The following is a 22,970-nucleotide window of genomic DNA, read 5'->3' as shown; positions in this document are numbered from 1 at the left end:
GTTATGGTATAACAATAGACTAGTTGAGTTTTGCGTGTTTTTTTATATATATATATATATATATTATGAATTATGTGTGACTGCGCTTCTTTTAAAGAAACACATACTGGGCGATTAGGCCACAGTTAAACAACACAACAGCTTGAGACAGACTAGAAGAGGGATCCAAATTCCCAAAGGATTTATGAAGCTTTTAGTCGTGAATGAACATCCACCTGACCCAAGATTTAAAGGAATGTTTCCTTCATTTTGGGAGATAGAAAAAAGAACATTGCATTGATACAAACACAAGGCGAATGGTGGAAATGGAAGAGCCAAACTGGAAAACACACACACACACACACACACACACACCAAGCACAACTGAATAATGTCGACTGTAAGTAGAATGTAAAGAAATCTGTTGCAAAATGCTAATAATATTGTACACGTGTCACATCTCTGAAAAATCAAAGAAAAAATAAACTGAAATGAATGTGTGAGATTTAAACCCTGTGAAACTGGAAAGCATGCAGAAGTCCACTTCTAGCGTAGTTCACTCTTAGTAGACTAGAAACGGCAGAGGTGCCCCTGAGCGGCGTTAGCCACCTGATCTCGCTCCCTATACCTGGAGGTACAGAGCGCAGTCCTCAGCAGGAAGTCCTCATCTTACCCTCATTCTTAGTCCTTGGGAAGGGGTTATAGTGTCTCGATTGCCTTTGGAAGTGTGTGTGTGATTCTCCCCATGGCAAACTTTGTTGGTATGTTGGAGGTGTGTGAAGATGAGGTGTGTGAAATGATCGAACGTATATGATGCTTCAGGGATTCAAAGTTTCCTGGCAGTGTTTATAAGGCTTGTGTTTTGAGCTCAATTTGTTCTCCTCTGGTCTCCTGCTGGGCTTCGGCCTCGGGAGGCCGGTCGCCCTTGAGCGTGGCCAGTCGCTCGGACAGACCGCGCATGCGTGGAAAGAGCATGAAGTCGTACAGCAGGGCGCCCATAGCACCGCCGATCATAGGGCCCACCCAGTAGACCTACCAGAACAGACAGAAAACTGTAACGTTTATGATTCAATACGCAAAATGTTTCTTCATCTGAATATGATGGAAATGTGCCTCACCCAATGGTAAATAAAGTTCCTAAACAGCACCGCAGGGGCAAAAGACCTGGCAGGGTTCATTCCAGCTCCAGTGTAATACATCTGCAATGAGATTCAAGTCAAGTCAAGTCTTTGGGATACACTTGAGAAATAAGGGTATACGATTTTGGAGGAGCAGGAGTAAATACAGGAGTAAATTATGACAAAATTGGTGATATGACATTTTTAGGTGAACGATCCCAGCTAATTACTTAATTACTAGTCTTTGTTTCGTGTGCTAAGCAAGTAAATCTCACCTGAAGTTTTTTATGCATTTACTCTTTGTTAACATTTTAGTGCTGTTTTGCATTGGAGAATCTGGGCCATAAGGCAAAAACCAATGCACAAGCACTGCTTTTAAGACTGAATCTGTCCTGTGGATGGCCTCTTACCCCCAGCAGGTGACCCAAAATCACTGAGAAACCGATGGACAGGGCAGCAGACCCCAGTCGCCCGTTTCGCCTCTCATCCGTCACAGCGAAGACACAGACTACGAGCTGCAGAGTCAGGAATATCTCTATGGTGGTGGCCATTCCCACACTGATGCCTGGCTGAAGCTGAAAGCATATATACGCATACGCTGTAGGATAAACTGCCAAAAAATGATCCAAAATACATTTATTGTCCACTATTATTTTCACGTGAAATGATCTTTTTTTAAACATCTCTGGTTTAAACCATTGATCAATCAGTTTGTATCACTTGTATTTTAACTGATGAACTCACGGATTCAAATGCACCCTCTTACCGTGTTCAGGGCCAGATTGCCTCTCATATTGCTTGGCGTGACCCCATACAGCACAGCGGCTCCAGCCAGCGCGCCCAAGCACTGAGCACAGATGTAGAAGAAAGCACGAAACAGGGACATCTGGGAGCCAATCAGGTAGGCGAACGTGACGGCTGGGTTGATGTGGCCACCGCTGATGTGGCCGATGGACTGGATGAGTGTGGCAGCTGCCAGCCCGAAGCAGAAGGCAACTTGGAGCACGTTGTGTGGCCCGGTGGTCCAACGCAGAGCTGCTCCCAGCCCGAAGAACACAAAGAACATGGTGCCGTAGAACTCGGCAAACACAGCCCGCCAAAAAGACATGGACCGGAACTCCCACATGGCTGCTATAACTCAGAGGCGATGCCAAAAAAATATGGAGGGACTTGAGAGTGAGAAGGAGAAGAACCTACAAGAGCTTCCTCTCAGATCTGGATGTGTTCCCTTTGAACACAAAGGCGTATAAACTATCGAAAACCAAGCATAAATGCCTCTAACCTACAAAGAAGTTCGCGTGAAAAGCAGCCCTGCTTCACAAGACTGAAATCATTTGCTCCGTTTTTGTCATAAAACCTTAAGTGTGAAACTGGCAGGTGATCTCTGCATCTATGTGAAAGTTCGAGATGATATTTAATAAAAGAACACGGATAGACAAATGATGAGCATGTCCTGCAGACATTCAACCTCTCTGATGGGAAAGTGAGAGGCCACAGGGGTATTTATAACGGCCGTGACCCTCAGTGACACTATAATCCTTTGGCTGAATTGTGGGAGGGGGCTGCAGAAAAAACAACAAATCAAATCAAAAAGTTCTTAACCCTTTTCTGTCCTGCGCTACCTTTTAGCTCATGATCATCACCGTAAAGCTTACGATATTTTTGCCGTCGAGGAACGGTGAAATGTTAAACGAATCTTGGTGGGAAATTTAACTTTCAACTTAGTTTTCGACTAAAAAAAAACATCTCAAACTGGAGGAGAAAAGTCATAAGAGACATTAATGAAAATGTTCAGAAATATAAATGTTTTAACAGCAGGCGAAAGGGAAATAGTGTATTTATAAGATGTGGGAACATGATGACATTTAGAAGAACAGCTGCTGAGAATCACTGTCACATCCCGTCCCAGCCCACAACAGAGAACAGTGTTTAGGAACTGCCTCTTCTCTGGCCCCGGCTACAACACTAGGGCCCCAAAAAGGGTCTAGAGCCCTTCACAGTGTGGATTAAGTGCTGACACAAAGAAACAAACCCTCTCATACAACAGAAGGAAGCCTCACATGGATATCATATCTAACACTCCACATGCACAGGACAGAAAAGTCTATGGGTTTTTTAGTAACAACATCAAAATTAAATAACACAATTAATTAAGGCTGTATATGCACAATGCATAAATGTAAATATAATATTTGCCAGATGTTTTATTCTGCTTCGGTTTAAAATAAAATAATACATTATTATGTGCATAATATAATATAATATTTGGCAGATGATTTTATTCAAAGTGATACACAATGCATTTAAAATACAGACTGCAATGTTAAGCTTTGGATAAATGCATCTGACAAATGCATTTTAGTACACATTGTGCCGCTGTATCATTTCAAACACTTTGCTTGTGGTATTTAATAGTTGTGTCATCATCAACGCACAGCATACCACACAAATCGCATGCTTGTGAAACCATTTTTACTGTAACTGCATGAAATAGTGACTTTTCCACAGCACACAATGAGGGCTTTGCCGTAGCACCTCCATTCCCTGGTCAGGGCAGAGCCAGTCGGTTCTGTGCAGAACTGATTAGGCAGAGTTTTACATTGTGTGTGCTGGCGGGACTGCTGGCCTGAGGCCCATTAAAGCTCTGGAAAATCCATGTTTGGTGGCAGGAGGTGATAGTGAGGCGAGGGCAACACTGAGCCTCTTCTCTGGGCAATCACGGTGAGCTAGTCTAGTGAAAGGATACTGCTTCGCTTGTGCTTTTGCTCTTTCATTTGGGATGAACCAAAAATGCTGGCCACAACAGTTTCTGTTGCCTTTGATTCAATTTTTTTGTGTGTGTGTGTGGTCGGGCCATTGTCTCAAATGATAGGTGCTTTATTTGCAAATGTTACTAGAGCAAGAAGTGTGATAACTGGGCTAAAAGCCAAAGTGTAACCTGTTTCTATACCAATTTTAGAAAATATCAGATTGCAAGTTCTTTCAGGTATAATCTTTTCAGTCATACTGTAGGCAATACAATGTGGTCCTTTAAGGCAAAGCACTTCCTTTACCAAAGATGGGTATTAGCTAAGCAATCAAGGTATCATATATCTGACCCCCTCTATATCCAATTTCATGTTTGGTGAGATAACCAACCAGGCCAGTTGTACTTTCTGTGGAAGCAGGTGATCCGGTTGGGTTGCAAGTTGCAGTAGCTCTGCAAGGCCAGCTCAGAGTAACCGACTTTGTGTACATCTATTGTGGGCAGGATTACTCCATGCCATTGCCCGCTCATGTGTCCGTAAGCCGCCTTTTGTCGCACAGGAGAGACAGCTTAAAACCGCTTGCGTGAGGACTTTTCTATTACCTCTGGTGCAGACTGCTGACACCAACACAACCCTCCACAACCTCTCATACCACCACTGTCTTAAACAAAACGCTAGCTCAGGGAACTCAACCCCCTGAAATATTCCAGACCTTACAGATCAACTGTTGATCTGAACATACAATCCCTCCAGATACCATTCATCCATCATTACATCTCCATCTGCTGTATTAAGTTATTTAGGGCAGTTATTAAGAAGAACCTGGTTACATTTTGAATGCACAATAAACATCTCTGAAAGTCAGTTAAAACAGCATATGCTCATTACAAAAAAAAAAAAAAAAAAGGATTTTCCTACATTTTTAAATCAAGAATATCAAAAATATCTATCAGTGAGGAAAGAAAAATAATCTTGTTTTCCATTTGAATTAAGTTTATATTTCTGACCCCAATGGCAGATATTCTTTTCTTATTTTAAGCAAACGTTAACTTAATTTTGTTTTCAGAAAGCAAGAAGTAATTTTGCCTATCAAGTAAATCTTGATTTAAAACATCCTTTCACTGTTGAAGTCATGTTTTGTAATTATATTACAAAATATTATTATATTATATATTATATATTTGTAATAGTAATATATATATATGACATATTATTATAATTTATATGAAGCTTCTTTAGGAAGAAGCCCAGAACCTCAGGGCTGAAGATAAGTGCTCAATGGAACCCTTACCTGCTTACATTAATGGTCCAACTAGAACCCAGACCTCAAATCATTAGTATGATCAGGAAATTGTTGCCTGGAATCCCTGGATCCTTCCACCTAATGTGATTGAACAAGAATTTGGTTAATAAAAAGTAATTTCATAAATTCTGGGATGAATACTGAATAACTGATTAAATAAAGACGTTGTGGAATGGTGAACGTTTTCAGTGTATGAGCAAAACTTTAAAGAACTCTATAATACACCGAGTTTTGTTTTCACCCAGACTTTTAGCTTTAAAAGCAGATGCAGTCCCGTCGAATGTAGTATCACTTCTCAAAAACGCAAAGTGCAGTTTCATTCTTGCAGGCCTGTTCAGCAGAAATGGAACTATAGCGACATCTTGTGGGAGCACCACAATTGCTCTCTTTTCATAAGCGAGGACAAAATGTTCCGGAACCTCAGAAGCCATTTTTTAGGAATGCACAAACAAATGCGGTCCTGTCATCGATTTGATGAATCCATATTAAACTATTTGTTTTAACAGTGTTCACTATAAATCTCATATTTAGAATTGAGGGTTAATTGTGAATATGACAACACGATATCTGCTGCCAAAACCAGACAATATTAGCTGCTACTATAATTGAATAAACACAAATATTGGATGATATATCGCGCACTGCTGAAAATTATCCAAAATTATGTACAAACATAGGACAAAAAAATCCAAAGTGTTGTTTAGAGACAGTTTATTAGAAATATGTAGACAAAAACCTCACTGCTTTTAACAAACTGAAATTTATAAACCTGAAATGACAGGTCACAACATCTTTTTCATGATTTTATCTTTTCATCTTTTACTCACACCTGTATTGATATTAAGAGTGCAAACACAAATTGGTCATCTATTGATAATGTTTTTTTAAATCTGTTGATAAGTTACCCTTTTTGTTCAGTACAGCGGTGAGCATATTTTTAATGACTTGTCTTTACATATATGGAAGAAACCAGTGCACGATTGCCTGCTACACGTCTATGTGTGATACAAAACAACAAATACTAACTGCCATCCGGAAATTATTTTGTCAAGCAGTGTGTACAGACATGACTATGCACTTTGAACATGTTGGATTGACACATAAACCTATCTTGAGGGTCAAAACTGCAGCTAAAACACTTAAAATGGGGGTTTGCAATAAATCAGTGCAAGGGTTTTAAATATGCCATTCTGATTTCAAATACAGCACTAGTGAAAACCAAATGTCTTGGCTGGCAATGCAGAAGCATGTACCTTAAGACAATGCTTCCTTCAAGGAAATCGGAGCTTAAACACAAAGGAACAAAAATAATAATAATTAAATAAAATGTACAGTTTGAATGAGAGGGAGAAGGCAGAATATGTTGAAAAAGTCATTCGTGTCCTTTTTCCAGTACTACAAATTACAATGTCTACATTACATGATGCAATAACCTCACTGACACTGAGGAAAAGCCCAAGACTTAGAAGCCATTGAGTAAACTGACCATAACTGGTGTCCACAATACATCATTGAGAGCTTGTAATTGTCCATGCAGAACAGTAAAGTGTGTATGTATTGTCGAGGGGCTAACGTTGCCATCAACACAACAGTAAAAATTCATCCCTTGTGACTTTCTGCAGAAAGACCTTGGAAAACAGTTCCGAAAACTACGCAGTTTTAAATGGCTACCAACTCAAACTTAGTCTCTCTCTTCATTTAAGTGTTAAATTAAAATTCTTGCTTTCTTCTGCATGACGGTTTCCTGTTGCTTCACTCGAGGTCAGGCATTTCTGAAACATTTGTAAAAAAAATAAAAAAGTTAATTTCATTTTTATATTTTAATAATTAATGTATAAAGTTGTAGCAGCAAACATATAGAGATTTTCTAAATGCAAATCACAGAGGACAGACAGATAATTTAAGAAAACTTACTTTCGTCATCACTATCCACAGACTCTTCCTGGAATTTGAAATAAAATCAGGTCAAACACATTTCAGCAATGCCGCAATTATAAAAACATTTTTATTATTAGGTTATTATTAACTAACTAACTTACAATAAACCAATCATTTAAAAATAATATTATGTCTTCAATAATTCTCTCACATCATCAGCACCATCCACATCTGGTAGGTCATCTTCCCCTCCCATGTTGTTCATCATCTTTAAAATCAAACAAATCAAATGCATATGATTATGATTTATTTTCCCAATTATTATTTTCCCAGAAATTTTAGATTATTAATAGCAGTATATATGTAGACATGAACCTCTGAAAAGCGATCGAAACTGGACAATTCTTCATCCGAGTCATCCTCCCAGTCTTTCCAGTTATTGAAGTCAACACTGAGCCAATTGAGCTGCACAAAGAACAAAGAGAAACATCAATTAACACAAGTGATCTCATTGCTAAATGGAGTCACATTTTAATAGTTTAAACGGACCAAACACTGACCTTCGCCTTCTCTTTTGTTAACCTTGGCCAAGACTTGCCAGATTCTGCTTTTCTTAGACAGCAAAACACAGACCTGTCTGTGCGTTTGTGTTTAGAGTCCTGCAAAAGAATAATAGAGTTCTGTGTACCTCTTCAACCAGTGAGAACACCTTGAGCCATGCAGATTGAGCTCTTACAACCTGAATTACACCAGAAACCATCAGGTGGAGTAGCGTTGTCAAACGTACCGCTACTACTGGTACTGGTCGGTACCAAAAAAAATAAACCTTGACAGTACCAGCATTTCTGAAGTATCGGTAGTACCGAGTACCAGGTATTTTTGGTACCCGCTGATGGACACTGCTTTGTTTGTTTGAGCGCTCTCTGAGCACAGTTGTTGGTTTTTTGGGGGTTTTTTTAACAAGCGTTGAGGATTATAGCCAATCGCAATCATATCTGTTGAGTGCATGAACACAATGGCCTATCAGAGTTGCTAGTCAGTAAATTAGTCAGAACCAGCTTAACACCGCTGAAAAAGCACAAGGTTTTTTTTTTTCAATGTGAGCCGTGTGCTCACGAATTCTTTCAACCAAGTGTGTAAACATGAAGTAAATAAGAGATTCATTGAACAATTAAGATAGCTTTTTTTATTATTCACAAGAGTGCAGAATTCAGTGAGCTTTAGTTTTTCATGCTGCCAAGTACACTGCAAAGTTTTTGGATCAACAACCGAATTTAAATGAGGAATCGAATCGGAAACTGTGACGATTGACAGTGATAAACAATGGACAAGACAAAATAGAACAACATTTTTTTAAAGTACTTAATTCAACAGTTTTTGCTCTGGTACCAAAATTGGTATCGCGAACAGCTAAATTGTACTGGTATTGGTACTACTGAACTACTGAAATGTTGGTACCGTGACAACCCCTAAGGTGGAGTACTTACATTTGGGTCAATGGACTCAAATAGTTCTACTTCATTATGGTGTTTCATGTTATCTGTTCCTCCAACACAACTAAAACAAAAAATATAGCATATTACAATTTAGAATTAACTACTATATTGTACTTTAAAAACACTAAAGAGGCAAGCATTCAAATTTGCAATGCAAATACTAAAACATTTTAACTGAGTATCATTATATTGCATCAAAAACATTAGATATATATAAACATAATTATATTTTGGAATAGCAATTTGAAAATGGATGTACCTGAAATCAAGCTTTGTTTTGTTAAATTTAACTTGGACATCTTTGCTGTCTTCTATACAGAATTCAATGAAGACGGCCTCTCGTCTGTCATACCACTTGGCAGTTGCTGGCTGCCTGTAAAACAAATGGAATTAAAACCAATATATTTGAAAGAGCATGCAGAATTCAAGGTTATACCACACTTCAATATGACATCGAAATAAAGCGATGTTGTTTAGTTCTAATGGGGAACATGGGGAACTAAGCAACCAGCTAAGTGCATTTGTTAAAAGGCAAACTCCAGAACTCCACACTAAAAGCGCAGCTCTAAATTAAGATGTGCGAGCAGGAGGCCCTGGGGGGGCAACAATGATGTTACCGTGGAAACCAGTTTGTACTGACTGGCAGGTTCATGCATGGCCTCTAAACAATTTACCTTGGGCTTCACTACAGTAAAAACAATGAAAGAACCAAGCCCCTGAAAAAATGTGTTTCTAATATTTTCTACTGTATTTTAACTGCATGAACTATAGCTTAAGATATATATGCCATGCAACTAAGTGTAATTTGACACACTGAGAGTTAAATGGTGGTTAATTTAATCATACCAATGAACAAGATGCTGCAATGTTTAGAGCTGGTGTTGAAGACATGTAGATATTCTGGTCATGATTATTGCCTGTTGCAAACTTAGTCCAACCTGAATTTGTTGGTCTTACATAGTTTAAGATGGTCTCTGTGTCTTGTCAAAGTGGTGCTCAGCTGGTTTAGCTTGGAGGCTGACTTATAACCCACATGATCAGATGAAGTGACCCAAACCCTTTTAAAACCATCCAACAAACCAGCCTGGGAGACCAAACTAAGACCTTTCAGCAGAGCACCAGCTTGGGAGACTAGCTGATTTAAGACCGTCTTAAACAGTTAAGACCAGCAAACCTTTTTTTCTAGCTGGGAACACCCTGCAGACCTTGATTTGCGTAAGGCTTAATCTAGGGCGTGGAAACTGCTAGAACATTCTACAGTCATGCAGATGAATTATTAAATTAAGAAGAATCAAGCAATAGCAAAATGAGCAGTAAGTTAGCAATTCTCATGTTAGCTGTACAATAACTTCAGGCCCTGATAATCTAGCTGCAAACCAGCTAGCTAAGCTCTTCTGTGCAAGCAATGTGCGCTGTTTCCACCACCGATTAAGGTTTTAAGGAATGCTATTTAAAACGTCTTTCCGAGAATAACTAGTATTCTCTTAAATGTCCATATGTGACAACTGTTACCTGATAGAGGTTATGAACACATTTGCTAACTAGCTAATAAGTTAGTGCATCCTTATCACCGCCAGTCAAACTCACATGTCGATATCTTCTTTCAGTTTACACAAAAATCTGCGTTGCCACTTTCGTCCTCTCGCCTGTGGTAGTGTTTTGAATTTATGCTGTCAGTTCAAAGCGCATGCATAAAGACGGAAACTAGCTGTTTACGCGCCGCTCCGTCACCCTGCACAGGAATCGCGCGTGTCCGTCTACTCACTGGCGCGTAGTGACGTCACCTCAACGTTTCTAGCGACTTCTGCTGCGCGCTCCGCGCCATGCGCGCACCTGAGCAAATGCGTCTCCATAGTAACGCAGACCTCGCTCCGCCTCGACTGTACAAGATGTCACTATCATCTTCCTGGACCATACTACAAACATACATACAAATCATAAGAATAAATAATGTAATATATTGCCAAATATTTGTTCTTGTATTATCTTTTCTTTTCCTTTATCTAGAGTCATAATTAGACTTTATAATATTAAATCTAAATCTATCTATCTATCTATCTATCTATCTATCTATCTATCTACATTTAAGTTATGCATTTGGCAGACGCTTTTATCCAAAGCGACTTAACAGTTACATTGCATTTCAAGGTAAGTTACACGTTTACATTCTTATCTGTTTGTTATTTTACGTTTTAGTTTTTACTTAAGTGTTTACTTTTTTTTATTATTTTATATTATATTAAAGTACGTTATTGGCATGATGTTTTTATTTGCGTTGCATAAAATATTGCCAAAGCTTCAATACACAAAAAGTGTCGGCAAACAAACAAACAAACAAATAAATAACAATGGCAGTGATAATTGCAAATGATTAATAATTCAAAATATCTATCCAGTGAATATATAGAGAATGAGTTAATCAGAAAAACAACAAAGGTCAAACAATACATTTACAAGACCATTGATGATGTGGTCTTTAAAGAGCGCCACACAGTGGTCACATCCTGTAATCGCTAATCCGGCTCAACCAACGACCACAAGAGTGACGAACTTCCTGCCTAGATTACCGTGTATTCAGGGCATTTTCACTGTAATTACTGAAAGCGAACTATGTGATAACGAAATATGACATAGAGACGCCGAGTTAGAGTCGCGAAGGAGCTAAAGGCAAAACACTTTCGTCGTGACAGTCAACGATGTTCTTTGTATGCATGTTGTCTTCTTTTGGCCAAGGACGGGGAATTGGGAAACCACAAAGAGACTGAGCTGGTCTGTTGATCAAGCGAAGTGTCATCTGAACTTGAATAGGATATCCCAAGCATAAATTCGCAAGAATTATCATAGTTTTTCTTACGGCACGTTCAATGCAGCGGTCGTCTGTTGACTTCCTCATCGAGTGGAAGCAGGCATTCTCTAGTTGCGGTAGGTTCCCTTTATATTCATCTCTTCTTCCGGCAAAGTCACTACAGAAGGTGAATTAATTTATTACATGAGCACAATAGGCTTTGTCACTATGTTTTTTTTTATTAGTGTTTTTAATTTAGCAAATGCTTAGGTTAAAGCAACTGCCATCATCATTTTCTTCGTGTGTCAGGTTGCTGGACAATCCGCTAAATATAAACAATGTCTTGATCTACTAACTTGTACATTTATTTTCTCTAAAACAGGGAAATAGGCCTGTTACTGCAAGTAACGAGAATTTATGGGATCACAAGGTAATTTAGTTTCAATAATGTAATTACTGCAAGCATCAAGTGACATTCATGAGCAGGTAGTGCAACACAGAACGATCCTTTGTTTATACAGTGAACACATTTCAGAGCAGCTGATGTGGTTCTGCACAGCTGCCTGTTGGTGTTGAACGAGCTGATCATACTTAGCACAGCCTATTCATGCAAGAAACTTCATTGTCTAGAATATTCCACCCTTCTGCTGCACAGCCACAAATAAATTGGATTGTGAAAGAGTAAATTATATTATAATGATTAAACCTTATAAGAGATACAGGGAGCTTGTAAGATCTGACTGAGAAGAATCTGCATGCTAGCCTGCAGCTCTTGTCAGGTGTGAAGTATTGTGAATTTATGCAGGGTTGACTCATTACACGTGTATTATTCATCATATGTTTCTCCTGACAAGGAAAGAGCGAACCGGTAACAAGCACAAGCTAATATTTAACTTCAAGAATTGTAAAAAGGGTGAAAGGTTGAACATTACTGTAATTGGTAAGTTAACATGACATCCATCAGTCAGTTACAGCAGTATTTCATCTAAAACTGGTTTAATTAGCATTTAAATTGTATTTTTTGTACAATTGTTATGCCATTCTTAAGACCTCATATAATTAATATGAAAGACTACATCAAATAATTTAAAAAGAAATGTGTTTCTTTGTTTTGTTTAAAAAGCTAATAAATAATAATAATGACCAGACACCTAAAATGTACACTTTTCTTTAAAAAAAGGAAAAGAAACATGTATGTATGTATATATAATATATAACATTTATTTATTCAATTTTAAAAATATATTTTTTACTATTTAACTATATATAGTTGATTTATTTTATTTACCAATAATGTTGGGGGGAAATGTGAAGTACCTAATAGTACAGCATAGTGCAAATGTAGCATATGTAACACAATAAAGCACTAAATAATTGCAAAATTTGTTAATGTTGGCCATTTGAACTACTCTTGCAAACTGATCTCTTTTCCTCCCAGTTTCATCTGATGAGATGAGCGTGCGCGCGGGGCAGGGCAGTGACGAGGTGCTGGTGTCGCAGGCGGTGTGGGATTACCTTGCAGCCGCTGGACGGCCCTGGTTGGTCGACTTCGAGGACAAGCAGGGACTAAGCGCTGACATCATCCGACGCGGGGAGCGTGGCGGCTGCTGTGCCGTGCGGCTCTCCCCGGTGGAGGGAAGCAGCAGGGCCAGAACTGGGATGATGGATGGGCCGGTTTCTCCTGTTACACGGAAAGCTTTCATTGACTTATGCCGCTGTGCCCGGAAGGAGATGACCAAACAGGAGGCAGCTCCTAAGAGGAAACGTTCTCTGTTACCGTGTGTGACGGCGGTGGAGCCCGACGGGGAAGGGAGCTTGTTGTCTCCGCCTCCCCCTCAACCACGGCGCTCGCAAAGGCAACAGCAGAAATACAGGAAAAACGCAGACATGGAGACCTGTGTGGTTTTACCCATGCAACATGAGGCAGTGGCAAGGACCGGGGCTGAATTAGCCGTCGGTCATGAAGAAGAGAGCACCGTTTGCTCTATCTGCATGGGCGAAATTGTGGAAAAGACAACTCTGGACAAATGTGGCCATGCGTTCTGTCGGTCCTGCTTAGAACAGGCGTTTCAAGTAAAGAAGGCATGTCCTGTGTGCAGGCTGGTGTATGGTCAACTTATCGGGAACCAGCCGGCCAATGGGAGCATGATGGTTGAAAGAGACCAAGACCTGGAGTTGCCTGGCCATGAAGGTTATGGCTGCATATGCATTATTTACAGTTTCCCTCCCGGTTTGCAAGCGGTAAGTACTGCTTACAGGCGGATTACAACAGCCGAGTGTTTTGCATTCAGATAACCGCAGGCCAGATAAAAATTCCACACAAAAACTGTAATCAAACACTATTATGTTTTAAAATTCTTTCAGCAAGAGCACCCAAACCCTGGGGTGAGGTACCCAGGCACAGACCGGGTGGCGTACCTGCCAGACAGCCCTGAGGGAAACCGTGTCCTCTGCATGCTACGGCGGGCATTTGAGCAGCGCCTGATCTTTACCATAGGCACCTCGATGACCACTGGCATGCATAACGTTATTACCTGGAATGATATCCACCACAAGACCTCCATATGGGGCGGACCACGATGGTATGCAATTTCATAGTTGCTTGCTAAATTATATCTGGGAAAATCAGTTAAACCACAGGCATCTCTTCACTGGAATTGCCTTTTGAATTTTTGTTTAATTTAAAGCTGTTGGTTTGGATAAAAGCCAACCCAAAAGATATATTCAAAAATCCATTGTGCACTAAATTGTTCATTTTTTTGCTGTAGATTTATGAGGTTCTAGTCATTCTGATGTACTAAACCTTTATGATCAGAGCGACTTGGGTAAAAATGCCTGAAACCATGATCAGCTTTTATAGAAAACAAAGAGGAAATGTTTTTGTGCCACGTTTCATGTTGCCATATGTTTGTTTGATTAATTTTAATCAGTCAAACAGAGGCTTGAGGAGACATTTCCATCCTATAGCACCTTTATATCGTGATAGTTCTAATATGAAATACATTTACAAGTTGTAGTTTTTTTTCTGGCCAAGGACAGAGATGTTACTACATATTGTAAATATTGTATACACAATATGACATTTTGCAAACCTGGCCTATAATGACGCATATAATACCACATTCATTTAACAATTTATTTACAAAGCCATTAAAATCATATTAATGAAGGATGTGCAGAGATACACTACTGTTCAAAAATTTGGGGTTGGTAAGATTTTTTAAAAGTTTTTTAAAGAAGTCTTTTTTAAAGGCTACATTTATTTGATCAAATGTACTGTTAAAACGTGCAATATTATTACCATTTCAAATAACTGTTTTGTATTTAAATATTTCAAAATGTTATTTATTCCTGTGAAGCCAAATCATTACTCCAGTCTTCAGTGTCACATGATCAAAATGACAGCATTTATTTGAAATATAAATATTTAGTAACATTATAAATGGCTGTGCTGTCAATTGTCTTTCAATTGAATGTATTATTGCTGAATAAAAGTACTAAATACTTAAAAATAAAAAAATGTATACAAATTGTACTGACCCTAAACGTTTGAACGGTAGTGTAAACTTGGAATGTAAATTGGATTATAAATTAATTTAATACCTTTTAATATGGAAGGGATAGAGAAACATTTAGCTTGCTAACTTCAGCTTTAATTTAATTGAACTTAATATTGATTTTTTTTGTTTTTTTTCAGCTTTGGTTATCCAGATCCTACATACCTTGTGCGGGTGACAGAGGAACTACGCGAGAAAGGGATAACGGCTGATTGATTTGTTTCTAGCACTTGAGAAGTTTCAAAAGGATGGCAAACGTGTGCGCTTGACCAGTCTTTTCACAAACCCACTGTGTCGAAACAAGCCACAGTCATCTGCTGCAGGACACCGTTTTCACAATGTTTAATCTTTATGTTTAGCTTTGTTCTTTAGTTTACCTGAGTGAATACAGTATTTCTGTGGTACAAACCTGGGGTGCACTTTACTGAGACAGATTGTTCAATATTCTCAGCTGAGTTTCAGATACCCACTGGATTGCTAAAGTGTGAATGTGAAGGTGTACACGTTTCCATATCTGCAGTACAACCTTCCTCATCCCTTTTTTTTCAGGTTAGAATCACTAGGCTGCCAGCCTCCCTCTTCTAACTCTGTTTCTTCCATCTAAACTATGCTTAATAACCTTTTTAGTTTATGGTAACATCTGGGTGGAGACAAATGAGAGACAAATGGCATAGCACAGTTAAATGGGTACAGCTGGGACAATCCCATACAACTTTTTTTCTTTTTTCTAGTAATCAGCACTAAGAGGCACTTTGCAATGTAGGTAATCTTTTTATTATGAGAATTTAAAGTGGATTCTGCCTGATCTTCCAGAGTGCAGGATCTAGAGAGGTTATTTGTGGGCCTTTCTAATAATAAGGTCCTAGTAAAAGAGATGCAAGTCGATTTCAGTTTGTCCTAGCTTTCATCCTTTATAACTCCCATTATTGTCTTTCATTCCAATAAGATGTGCATAAAAAGTAATATTTTTGCTTTCTGTTCATTGGATTCAGTTTTCCCCAGTTTGTATTTTTATGCTGTTTACAGATTTTTGAGTTCATCCATTTTGGATGTTAAAATGTTCACGTATATATAAAATGATGTCAAAACGAAAGGGCGTGTGAACCACTTAAACCAAACTAAAAGCATAATAGCTCAAAACTTTGCTGTTACCATTGTGTTTATGCCTCAGACTGAAAAGCATAGCACTGATTTTATTGTGAAGAATCAGCAGAATCGTCCATACAAAGTTTGCTGAAGTAGAAAAAAAAATCAGTAACACAGCAAATGACTCTCACAAAAACATGCAGGTCACATTTAACTCTAAAATCAAAAGAAAAAAAATGATATTTATATATTGCATTTAGCTTATTTTAGTGCCATTGCGGGGTTTTTTTTTTTGTTGTTATACCCATTATTCTCGATGTTTTTTTTTTATATAACAGCATATTGTTATATTACACTGAAACAGTAATAGTCACAAATTAAAGATTTTACTTTTACTTCAAAGAAATAAATTTAAGTTTAAATATCTGAAATTATTTTATACATTGTTTATAATAACTAACACAAGACACACACACATAAATAATTGGCTTTGTTTCCAAATACCGAATGTAAATTAATTTTTTCTTCTTTTGATTTTTGTGTGAGATATGACCCGGGTTCGTGAGATTCACCCAAATGTCATTCATGAAGCAGTTTTATCAGATTTGTTTTGTATTTCTCTCATTGAAATGTTATTGTGCCTTCTGCTAAAGGTCACAGCCTGTTATTACTAACAGTATACTATTACTCATTAGTATTGGTTAAACTGTGTTCTGATCAACATGAAGCATTAACTTTATAGCAGTCTTTCAGCTTTAAGCAAAATGCATCATACTTTAGAAACCAAGTCTCAGATAGTTTTGCGCAAACCAAAACATTTACTTTGTATTAAGAAGGTTTTTGTGTTGTTGATTACATTTTACAGTATCTTTAAACAGAAAACAGTATCAGATTTGAGTTTTTCTTTTATACCGTATTCTCGCACTCTCACCTTTATGTTATGAAGGACCAATTCAATCAGGATGAGTAGGACTTAAATGTTACTGTCATGCAAAATTCTATGCACTTCAAAATCAGATTTATAAAATAGACCTCTTCAGATGACTGATTGTTCAAATTAAATAATTTGCCTTTATAGTTGTGTTGGTTTGTATTACATAATTGAATTGTATGCTACAAATAAAAATGTGCTTTACATTTTCATACTTGAATAAAGGGATTCTGTTCTGTTAGACAGTCTTCTGTTTTTTTTCTTTTTTTTCTTCTTCTTCCAGATTTAACTTCTCAATGCCTCATGTGTTTATCTCTGTAAATGACAAAATGGCAGTGATTCACTGTTTTGTTAATATGACCTATCTTCTCAGGATATCCTGCCACGAATTTCAGCTGTCATGAATTATTTTCTGCTTAAGCTACCCTTAACATCACCTTTATCATGAGTAGGACATTAGACCCTTGACATCAGGGATGCAGTAAATGCAATCTTCTAAAAAAAAAAGAGAGAGAAGGAAAAAAAAGAAGAAAAAAAAGCAGTGCTTTAAGATGCTCAACAGAGGGCGCCATTTTACCACTTCACTAAACTCGCAAATAAATGTTTTGGATTGAAAAACTGCAGTGTAGGGTGAATCTGAAGTAGTGTATTTTTGTTGTTATCGTGTAGTAGCCTATTCTTATTCTTAAAATTAATATCATAACATTATTATGATAACAGAAGGACCTCAACCCTGGTAAATGTATTCAATTATTCGACACAAACAACATTTCTGCCTTCTACCAGAATGTGTAGCCAGATTTCAAACAAAGGCCCATTCCATCGTCTGGAATCACACCCAGAACAGTAAATCGTATGTAGTAAAAATCGTATACAACACTATGATAATTATTATTATTAATCTCTGCATTCAGTAGCCTAATATGCAGCACAAAACACCTGGAGGGACAAGCCTTTAGAGAACATGTGACACAGTCGTATCATTCATTATGATTTTAGAGGATGGGGCGATGCAACCTGTCCATGTTGGCATCTACCTAATTTGGCTAGCGTCTAAATGATGTTTTGCGCCAATATACAGTAGAGTTTGATTGGACACACGACTTTTGACGTCAAAAGACAAAAAAAAAAAAAAAAAAAAAAAAAGCTACGCTAAGAATATTTTCCATTCAGTGCCTTTCATTTTTCATATTTTCCTTTCAGTGACTAAAACATTCCATTATCTTCTTGCAGGCGATATTTTTTAATTCTTGAGGGTTTTTTGGCAGAAATGCAGTGACGGGTGGTGAAATGATAAGAGCACAGCACTGTACTTGGAAAACCCGTGCTGAAATGTGTCTCAGGGCATTTCCTCTGATTATGCAGGCGAGCCTTTGAGCAATGCACTGAATCCCCCCCCCATCTGCTTTAAGGTCTACAGTAGTGCCCTGACCCCGCTCTGCCTCTCTGTGTTAAATAAGAGTATGGAAATATCACCTGGATCTTGGCAAGGTTAACCGAGCACTCTTTTGTTTCTGCGAAGGGAGGGGATCTCCAATTTATATATTTTTTAAAGATAAATTGTTGAAATGTCAGCATAAAATACTGAAATGTTTAGATGGAATGTTATAGATTTGGATATTAATGTGCCCAGTATAAAACCTATTTTTAAATTTCAATAAAAGTTATTGTTAAAAAAAACAATAATTAAATTGTTAACATTAGTTTACTGCATTATTTAACATGAACTACCAATACATTTTTTCTAAAGCATGTATTAATCTTAGTTAATGTTAACATTTACTGATACATTATTAAAATCAAAAGTTGTATCTTATAATGGACCTGACCTGACACAAACTAACAATAACAGTTGTGCTTTTATTAACTAACGTTAACAAAGATTACTGAAACAAATGTATTATTGTTAGGTAATTCTAATGAATGTATTAACTAACATTAACATTGGCTCATTTTTTTTTTTTTTTTTTTTTTTCCAGAGGTGACACATATGGATGGATGTCATTTGATTATATGGAAATCTATAGTGTTACAAGTCGCTCTTGTTTTAATGTCAGGAACAGGAAGGACTTTAAAAGAAATGGTGTACTTGTCTGGACCTTTAATAATCTTGGCATAAGCTTTACGGTAATACTTAAACCAAAAGGAGTTTTTCATTCCCATTTATGCCATTCGTCCTCAGTGAGAGCTGAATGGCTGGAGTGGCTCAGGTGTGTGATGCCCATGTGCAGGCTGGACCATGAGGCTCTGCCGAAGCTTTTCTGGACATCTGCTGCTGTCCCATCTCACGGTCCGGCCCATCTGGCCCAGCCAGGCTTGCCTCTCGACAAAAATTGCCAGAAGAGCTCTTTGTCTTGGCCTTTCTCTCTCTATTCTCTCCTCCTTCTATCCCTTCATTGTCAGGATTGAGAAGACTGCATGTTTGTCTGAATAACACGTGTATGGATAATGATTACATATCTAGCTGATATTTTCCTTTTTGGTGAGCTGATATTCTGAAATTTATATTGTAGCATTGCATGAATATCCTGTTTTCCAAAGCAAAGATTATTAAAAAATATGAATAAATAAATATTTTAAATATACATGTATTTGCTTATTAATATCTGCAATCCTTGCCTCAAATAATGCAAAAAAAAACAATTTGACCAATACGATTTTTTCTTGTTGTTTTGTAATAGTGTGAAACGGTGCATATAACATTTGAAGCAGAATTGTGTGTTCTGTGATTTGGTTTGTCATATCTATTTCCCTGGGCAATTTCACTCATGTCATTATCCATCTGCCTGCAATGAGAGGGTGGGGGTTGCGAGGGGCAGGGAAGCATTGCAACAAACCCAGAATGCATGCAAAAATTAGCATCTCTACTGTTTTTTAAAAAATAAAATAAAAACCTTTCAGTCTTACCAATCTGGTAGATCAGTTATGTGCTTTTACGAGACTCTGGCATTAGCCTTGTGCGCATTTTCCTCTTGTCCTCTCCACAGAGCTCCTTGTGCCCCCTCCCCACGGTGCTCTTTAATTATAAGATCTGCACTCGGGCAGACTTGGCATGCTGTTTCTCTCTCTCCAACTTTCTCTTTCTTTGTCTCTATCTATCGCTCTCCTTCTTTTCATCCCAGCACACCTTCTCTATAGCATAGGCATTAACATGATGCACTATCTTTATCTAACAATCTGCCTACACTGAAAAAAAATTATTCGTTGAATTTACTAAAAAAATTTATGGTAAGTGGTTCCACACAATTGATTTTAGCTACATTTAAACAAATGCATTAAGTTGAACTTATTAAATTTTAGTTGAACTTAATGCATTTGTTTAAATGTAGCTAAAATCAATTGTGTGGAACCACTTACCATAACATTTTTTAGTAAATTCAACGAATCATTTTTTTCAGTGTAGGGATGGGAAACAAAATCCAGTTTTACTTCCAGTCTCATGCATTCATTAAAAAAAAAGAGAAAGAGACTCGGGTCGGTGCTCTGTACATTTGGTGCTCATTCACACGAGCATTCGCAGAGACTGACAGAACACCATACTAAAACCACACAACTCAACCAAAGTAGTCCAACCAAAAGAATGACTCTTATGAACCAAGTCTTTTGAGTGAATCAACAAAATACTGCTTAAAACGTGTAGTCCAATCGATTCTCGGACAAATAATTATTTTGAGTTGGTTCTTTCGAATGAATCAAAAACATGCATAGCCACTGTAGTCCAACTGATTCTCAAACGAATAACTCTGATGAGTCTGTTATTTTTAGTTTATCAATAACATACAGCACAATCAGTGTATAGTCCAAATGAATTCCAAATGAATGACTCTTAGCTGTTCTTTTAATGATTCAAAAACATACCGCATAACTAGTGTAGTCCAAACGGTTCCCAAATGAACAACTCTTTATAGTTAATCAAAACTGGACAGTGTAGTAAATGGATTCCCATATGAATCATTCTATATGAACCGGTTCTGTTCAGTGAATCAAATACATACTGTTGTAGCTTACTTAGGACGGGACAACCTGCCACTTACATGAGATCGCAGCTATATACCTTTGTCGGGTTAGATGTCGTATTGAATTCAACACAGATGAAAACGAGGCTTTGAGGGATAGACATGAATATATGAAAGTCCTATATAATGTCATTTTCACAACTCACAACTTTTAAAACTGTTTTATGGAGTTTTTGTCTTCTGAAAGCCTCGTTTTCATTTCTGTCAAAAATGCAAAATGGCGCTACACCCTGACTAAGGTCTATAGCAAGCAACAACGACCCAATCAATTCCCAATGGAAAAAAGTCCCGCCATACATTTTTTTTCTTGTTTGAGAAGCTGTTTCACACAGATATGGAAGAATAGGGAAGAAAAAATATGGAAGAAAAAACTTTCAGTTTCATGTCAACTTTAAATCAGTGTAGTTGCAGAATGACAGATTGTTTATATGCATAGTTTTTTTTCTAAATATTTTTTTCCTTTAAATTACGCAAAGAATTGTGTATTATCCTTTATTCATAATACATCATGTATATTTGTTGTATTTGTAACAATTGGGTACTAAATACATGTCAATAATTATCTGGAAAAACAAGCTGATTCTTTCCCCCACAGCCATGAGCCTCAGGCAGTTTACTTGACGGTGCAGAGGTTGTTTTGTGCTTGTTTCTTTGTTTCTGTCTTCTAGCATTGACTCAAAGAATGTATAGGCACTTGTACCTTCTGGTTCAGATCATCGTATGGCTTTTCTTCTGCAAGATTTAGCAGAGGAGGCCCTTTAGATTCCTGTGAGATTCACAGACAGGCACGAGAGCAGCTTTGGCTGGATTTCCAGAAGACAGATTGAAGGCTCTTGCTCGAACAGTTCATAATTAGTAAAAGCCTATGTTGCCACTTATGAGAGTTAAAGCATAATCATCATTGCTCTGTGTGAAAGAGAAATTAAAATTGTGATCAGTAATTACCCCTGGAAACTATTCTTATTAGAAAGCTAATGTCCACAGAGTGGGTAAAAAGGGGTCACAGAGGAATCGTTTGCTTGCAGGATGATAGAGCTGTGATGGTACTGATGAAGGAAATACGGAATTACATAAATCCATGCAATTTTAACACTATATGAAATGTTAATGATTGATTTCAGTAAAACATTTAGATCTAGTTATCTGGGCATAGGGAATAGGGAAGACAATTTTTGTGCTATGGATCGCAAACGTTAATAATATTCTCATATTTATTGGCTGCAAATTAAATTACTTCAGAAATCTAAAATTCATTCCTAAACTGTATTCCACTGCTGTAATGAAAAGCTTGAGTGGTATATCAAATTAAACCAAAAGATATGTTGATTCAGATGATCCTTCTGCATGTCATTCAACATCAAATTATAAACCAGTCATGAAATTTACTTACCTTAAAATAAGTTCCATAAATCCTTTGTACATAGAATCTTACAACTTTCACAGTCACCTAAGAATAGTGATGCTCATTTCTTATTGGATGAACACAAGCTTCAATGTGTGTTCCATTTCATCAGTTTGGTCTGGCATATCATTTTCAATGCAGTCATCAGGACAGCAAACATTGTTGTCCATAATTTACTTACTGCAGAGGAATACATGTCACTGCAAATGTCATAAGTGTAAATCACTGCAAATGTCATAAGAAGCATCTTTCATATTCCACCCACTCAAACTAATATGTTTTCGTTCATATCTTTTGTGTCAGAGTCACTAAGTTAGTTTGTGTTATAGCATCTTCAAGCATGGTTGCTGGTCGCAGATTTCCAGCACCTTAAAGCAACAAAGCTTTGGACTTGTAGGCCTACAGTTTTTTTCCAGAATTATCTGTTGATTATTTCTGTTGATCTGAAACATTACATAATGTTGACTTTGCATCCAAAATAAGCTGAAAACATTTCTGAAATAGTGTATTGTTGTTTATACATTTCAAGGTCAAGACAGTGACTTAACAGTCAAGTACACATTGGTCCTCTTAGCAGCACTCTTTTTTTTTTTTTTTTTTTTGTGAATAAATTATATACCTTATGCTCTAAAAACTCCATTATAATCATAGGTTAAGGTGCGGTCACATTAG

General features: G+C 37.5%; 3 protein-coding genes across 5 annotated transcripts; 1 reads left to right on the top strand and 2 right to left on the bottom strand.

Annotated features, from left to right (window-relative positions):
• Window positions 1–153: 153 nt before the first annotated feature.
• On the bottom strand, window positions 154–2,571 carry mipa (major intrinsic protein of lens fiber a). The gene is made up of 4 exons (XM_084098590.1): window positions 1,864–2,571; window positions 1,508–1,672; window positions 1,098–1,178; window positions 154–1,011 (listed from the first exon to the last, which is right to left on the bottom strand). Exons 1-4 carry the CDS (start codon window positions 2,221–2,223, stop codon window positions 826–828), a joined length of 792 nt encoding a protein of 263 aa, XP_083954716.1. The 5' UTR covers window positions 2,224–2,571; the 3' UTR covers window positions 154–825.
• A 3,270-nt stretch (window positions 2,572–5,841) lies between these two features.
• Window positions 5,842–10,311, bottom strand: ptges3a (prostaglandin E synthase 3a (cytosolic)). The gene is made up of 8 exons (XM_084100017.1): window positions 10,109–10,311; window positions 8,781–8,894; window positions 8,513–8,582; window positions 7,586–7,684; window positions 7,401–7,490; window positions 7,237–7,293; window positions 7,062–7,089; window positions 5,842–6,919 (listed from the first exon to the last, which is right to left on the bottom strand). Coding segments are annotated over exons 1-8 (480 nt in total). The 5' UTR covers window positions 10,111–10,311; the 3' UTR covers window positions 5,842–6,899.
• A 695-nt stretch (window positions 10,312–11,006) lies between these two features.
• On the top strand, window positions 11,007–17,121 carry dtx3 (deltex E3 ubiquitin ligase 3). Of its 3 annotated transcripts, XM_084100015.1 has the most exons (5): window positions 11,007–11,443; window positions 11,689–11,736; window positions 12,745–13,547; window positions 13,671–13,888; window positions 15,004–17,121. In XM_084100015.1, exons 2-5 carry the CDS (start codon window positions 11,724–11,726, stop codon window positions 15,077–15,079), a joined length of 1,110 nt encoding a protein of 369 aa, XP_083956141.1. In that variant the 5' UTR covers window positions 11,007–11,443; window positions 11,689–11,723; the 3' UTR covers window positions 15,080–17,121. The 3 variants fall into 3 exon arrangements, with proteins under 3 accessions (XP_083956141.1, XP_083956140.1, XP_083956142.1); XM_084100014.1 differs by lacking the exon at window positions 11,689–11,736 and having other exon boundaries at window positions 11,058–11,443; XM_084100016.1 differs by having other exon boundaries at window positions 11,118–11,736.
• Window positions 17,122–22,970: the final 5,849 nt, after the last annotated feature.

The sequence above is a fragment of the Abramis brama genome (assembly GCF_963993115.1).
Source record: "Abramis brama genome assembly, chromosome: 22".
Lineage (NCBI taxonomy): Eukaryota > Metazoa > Chordata > Actinopteri > Cypriniformes > Leuciscidae > Abramis > Abramis brama.
The sequence above is the reverse complement of the archived record's forward strand: the minus strand, read 5'-3'. Positions and strand labels throughout refer to the sequence as shown.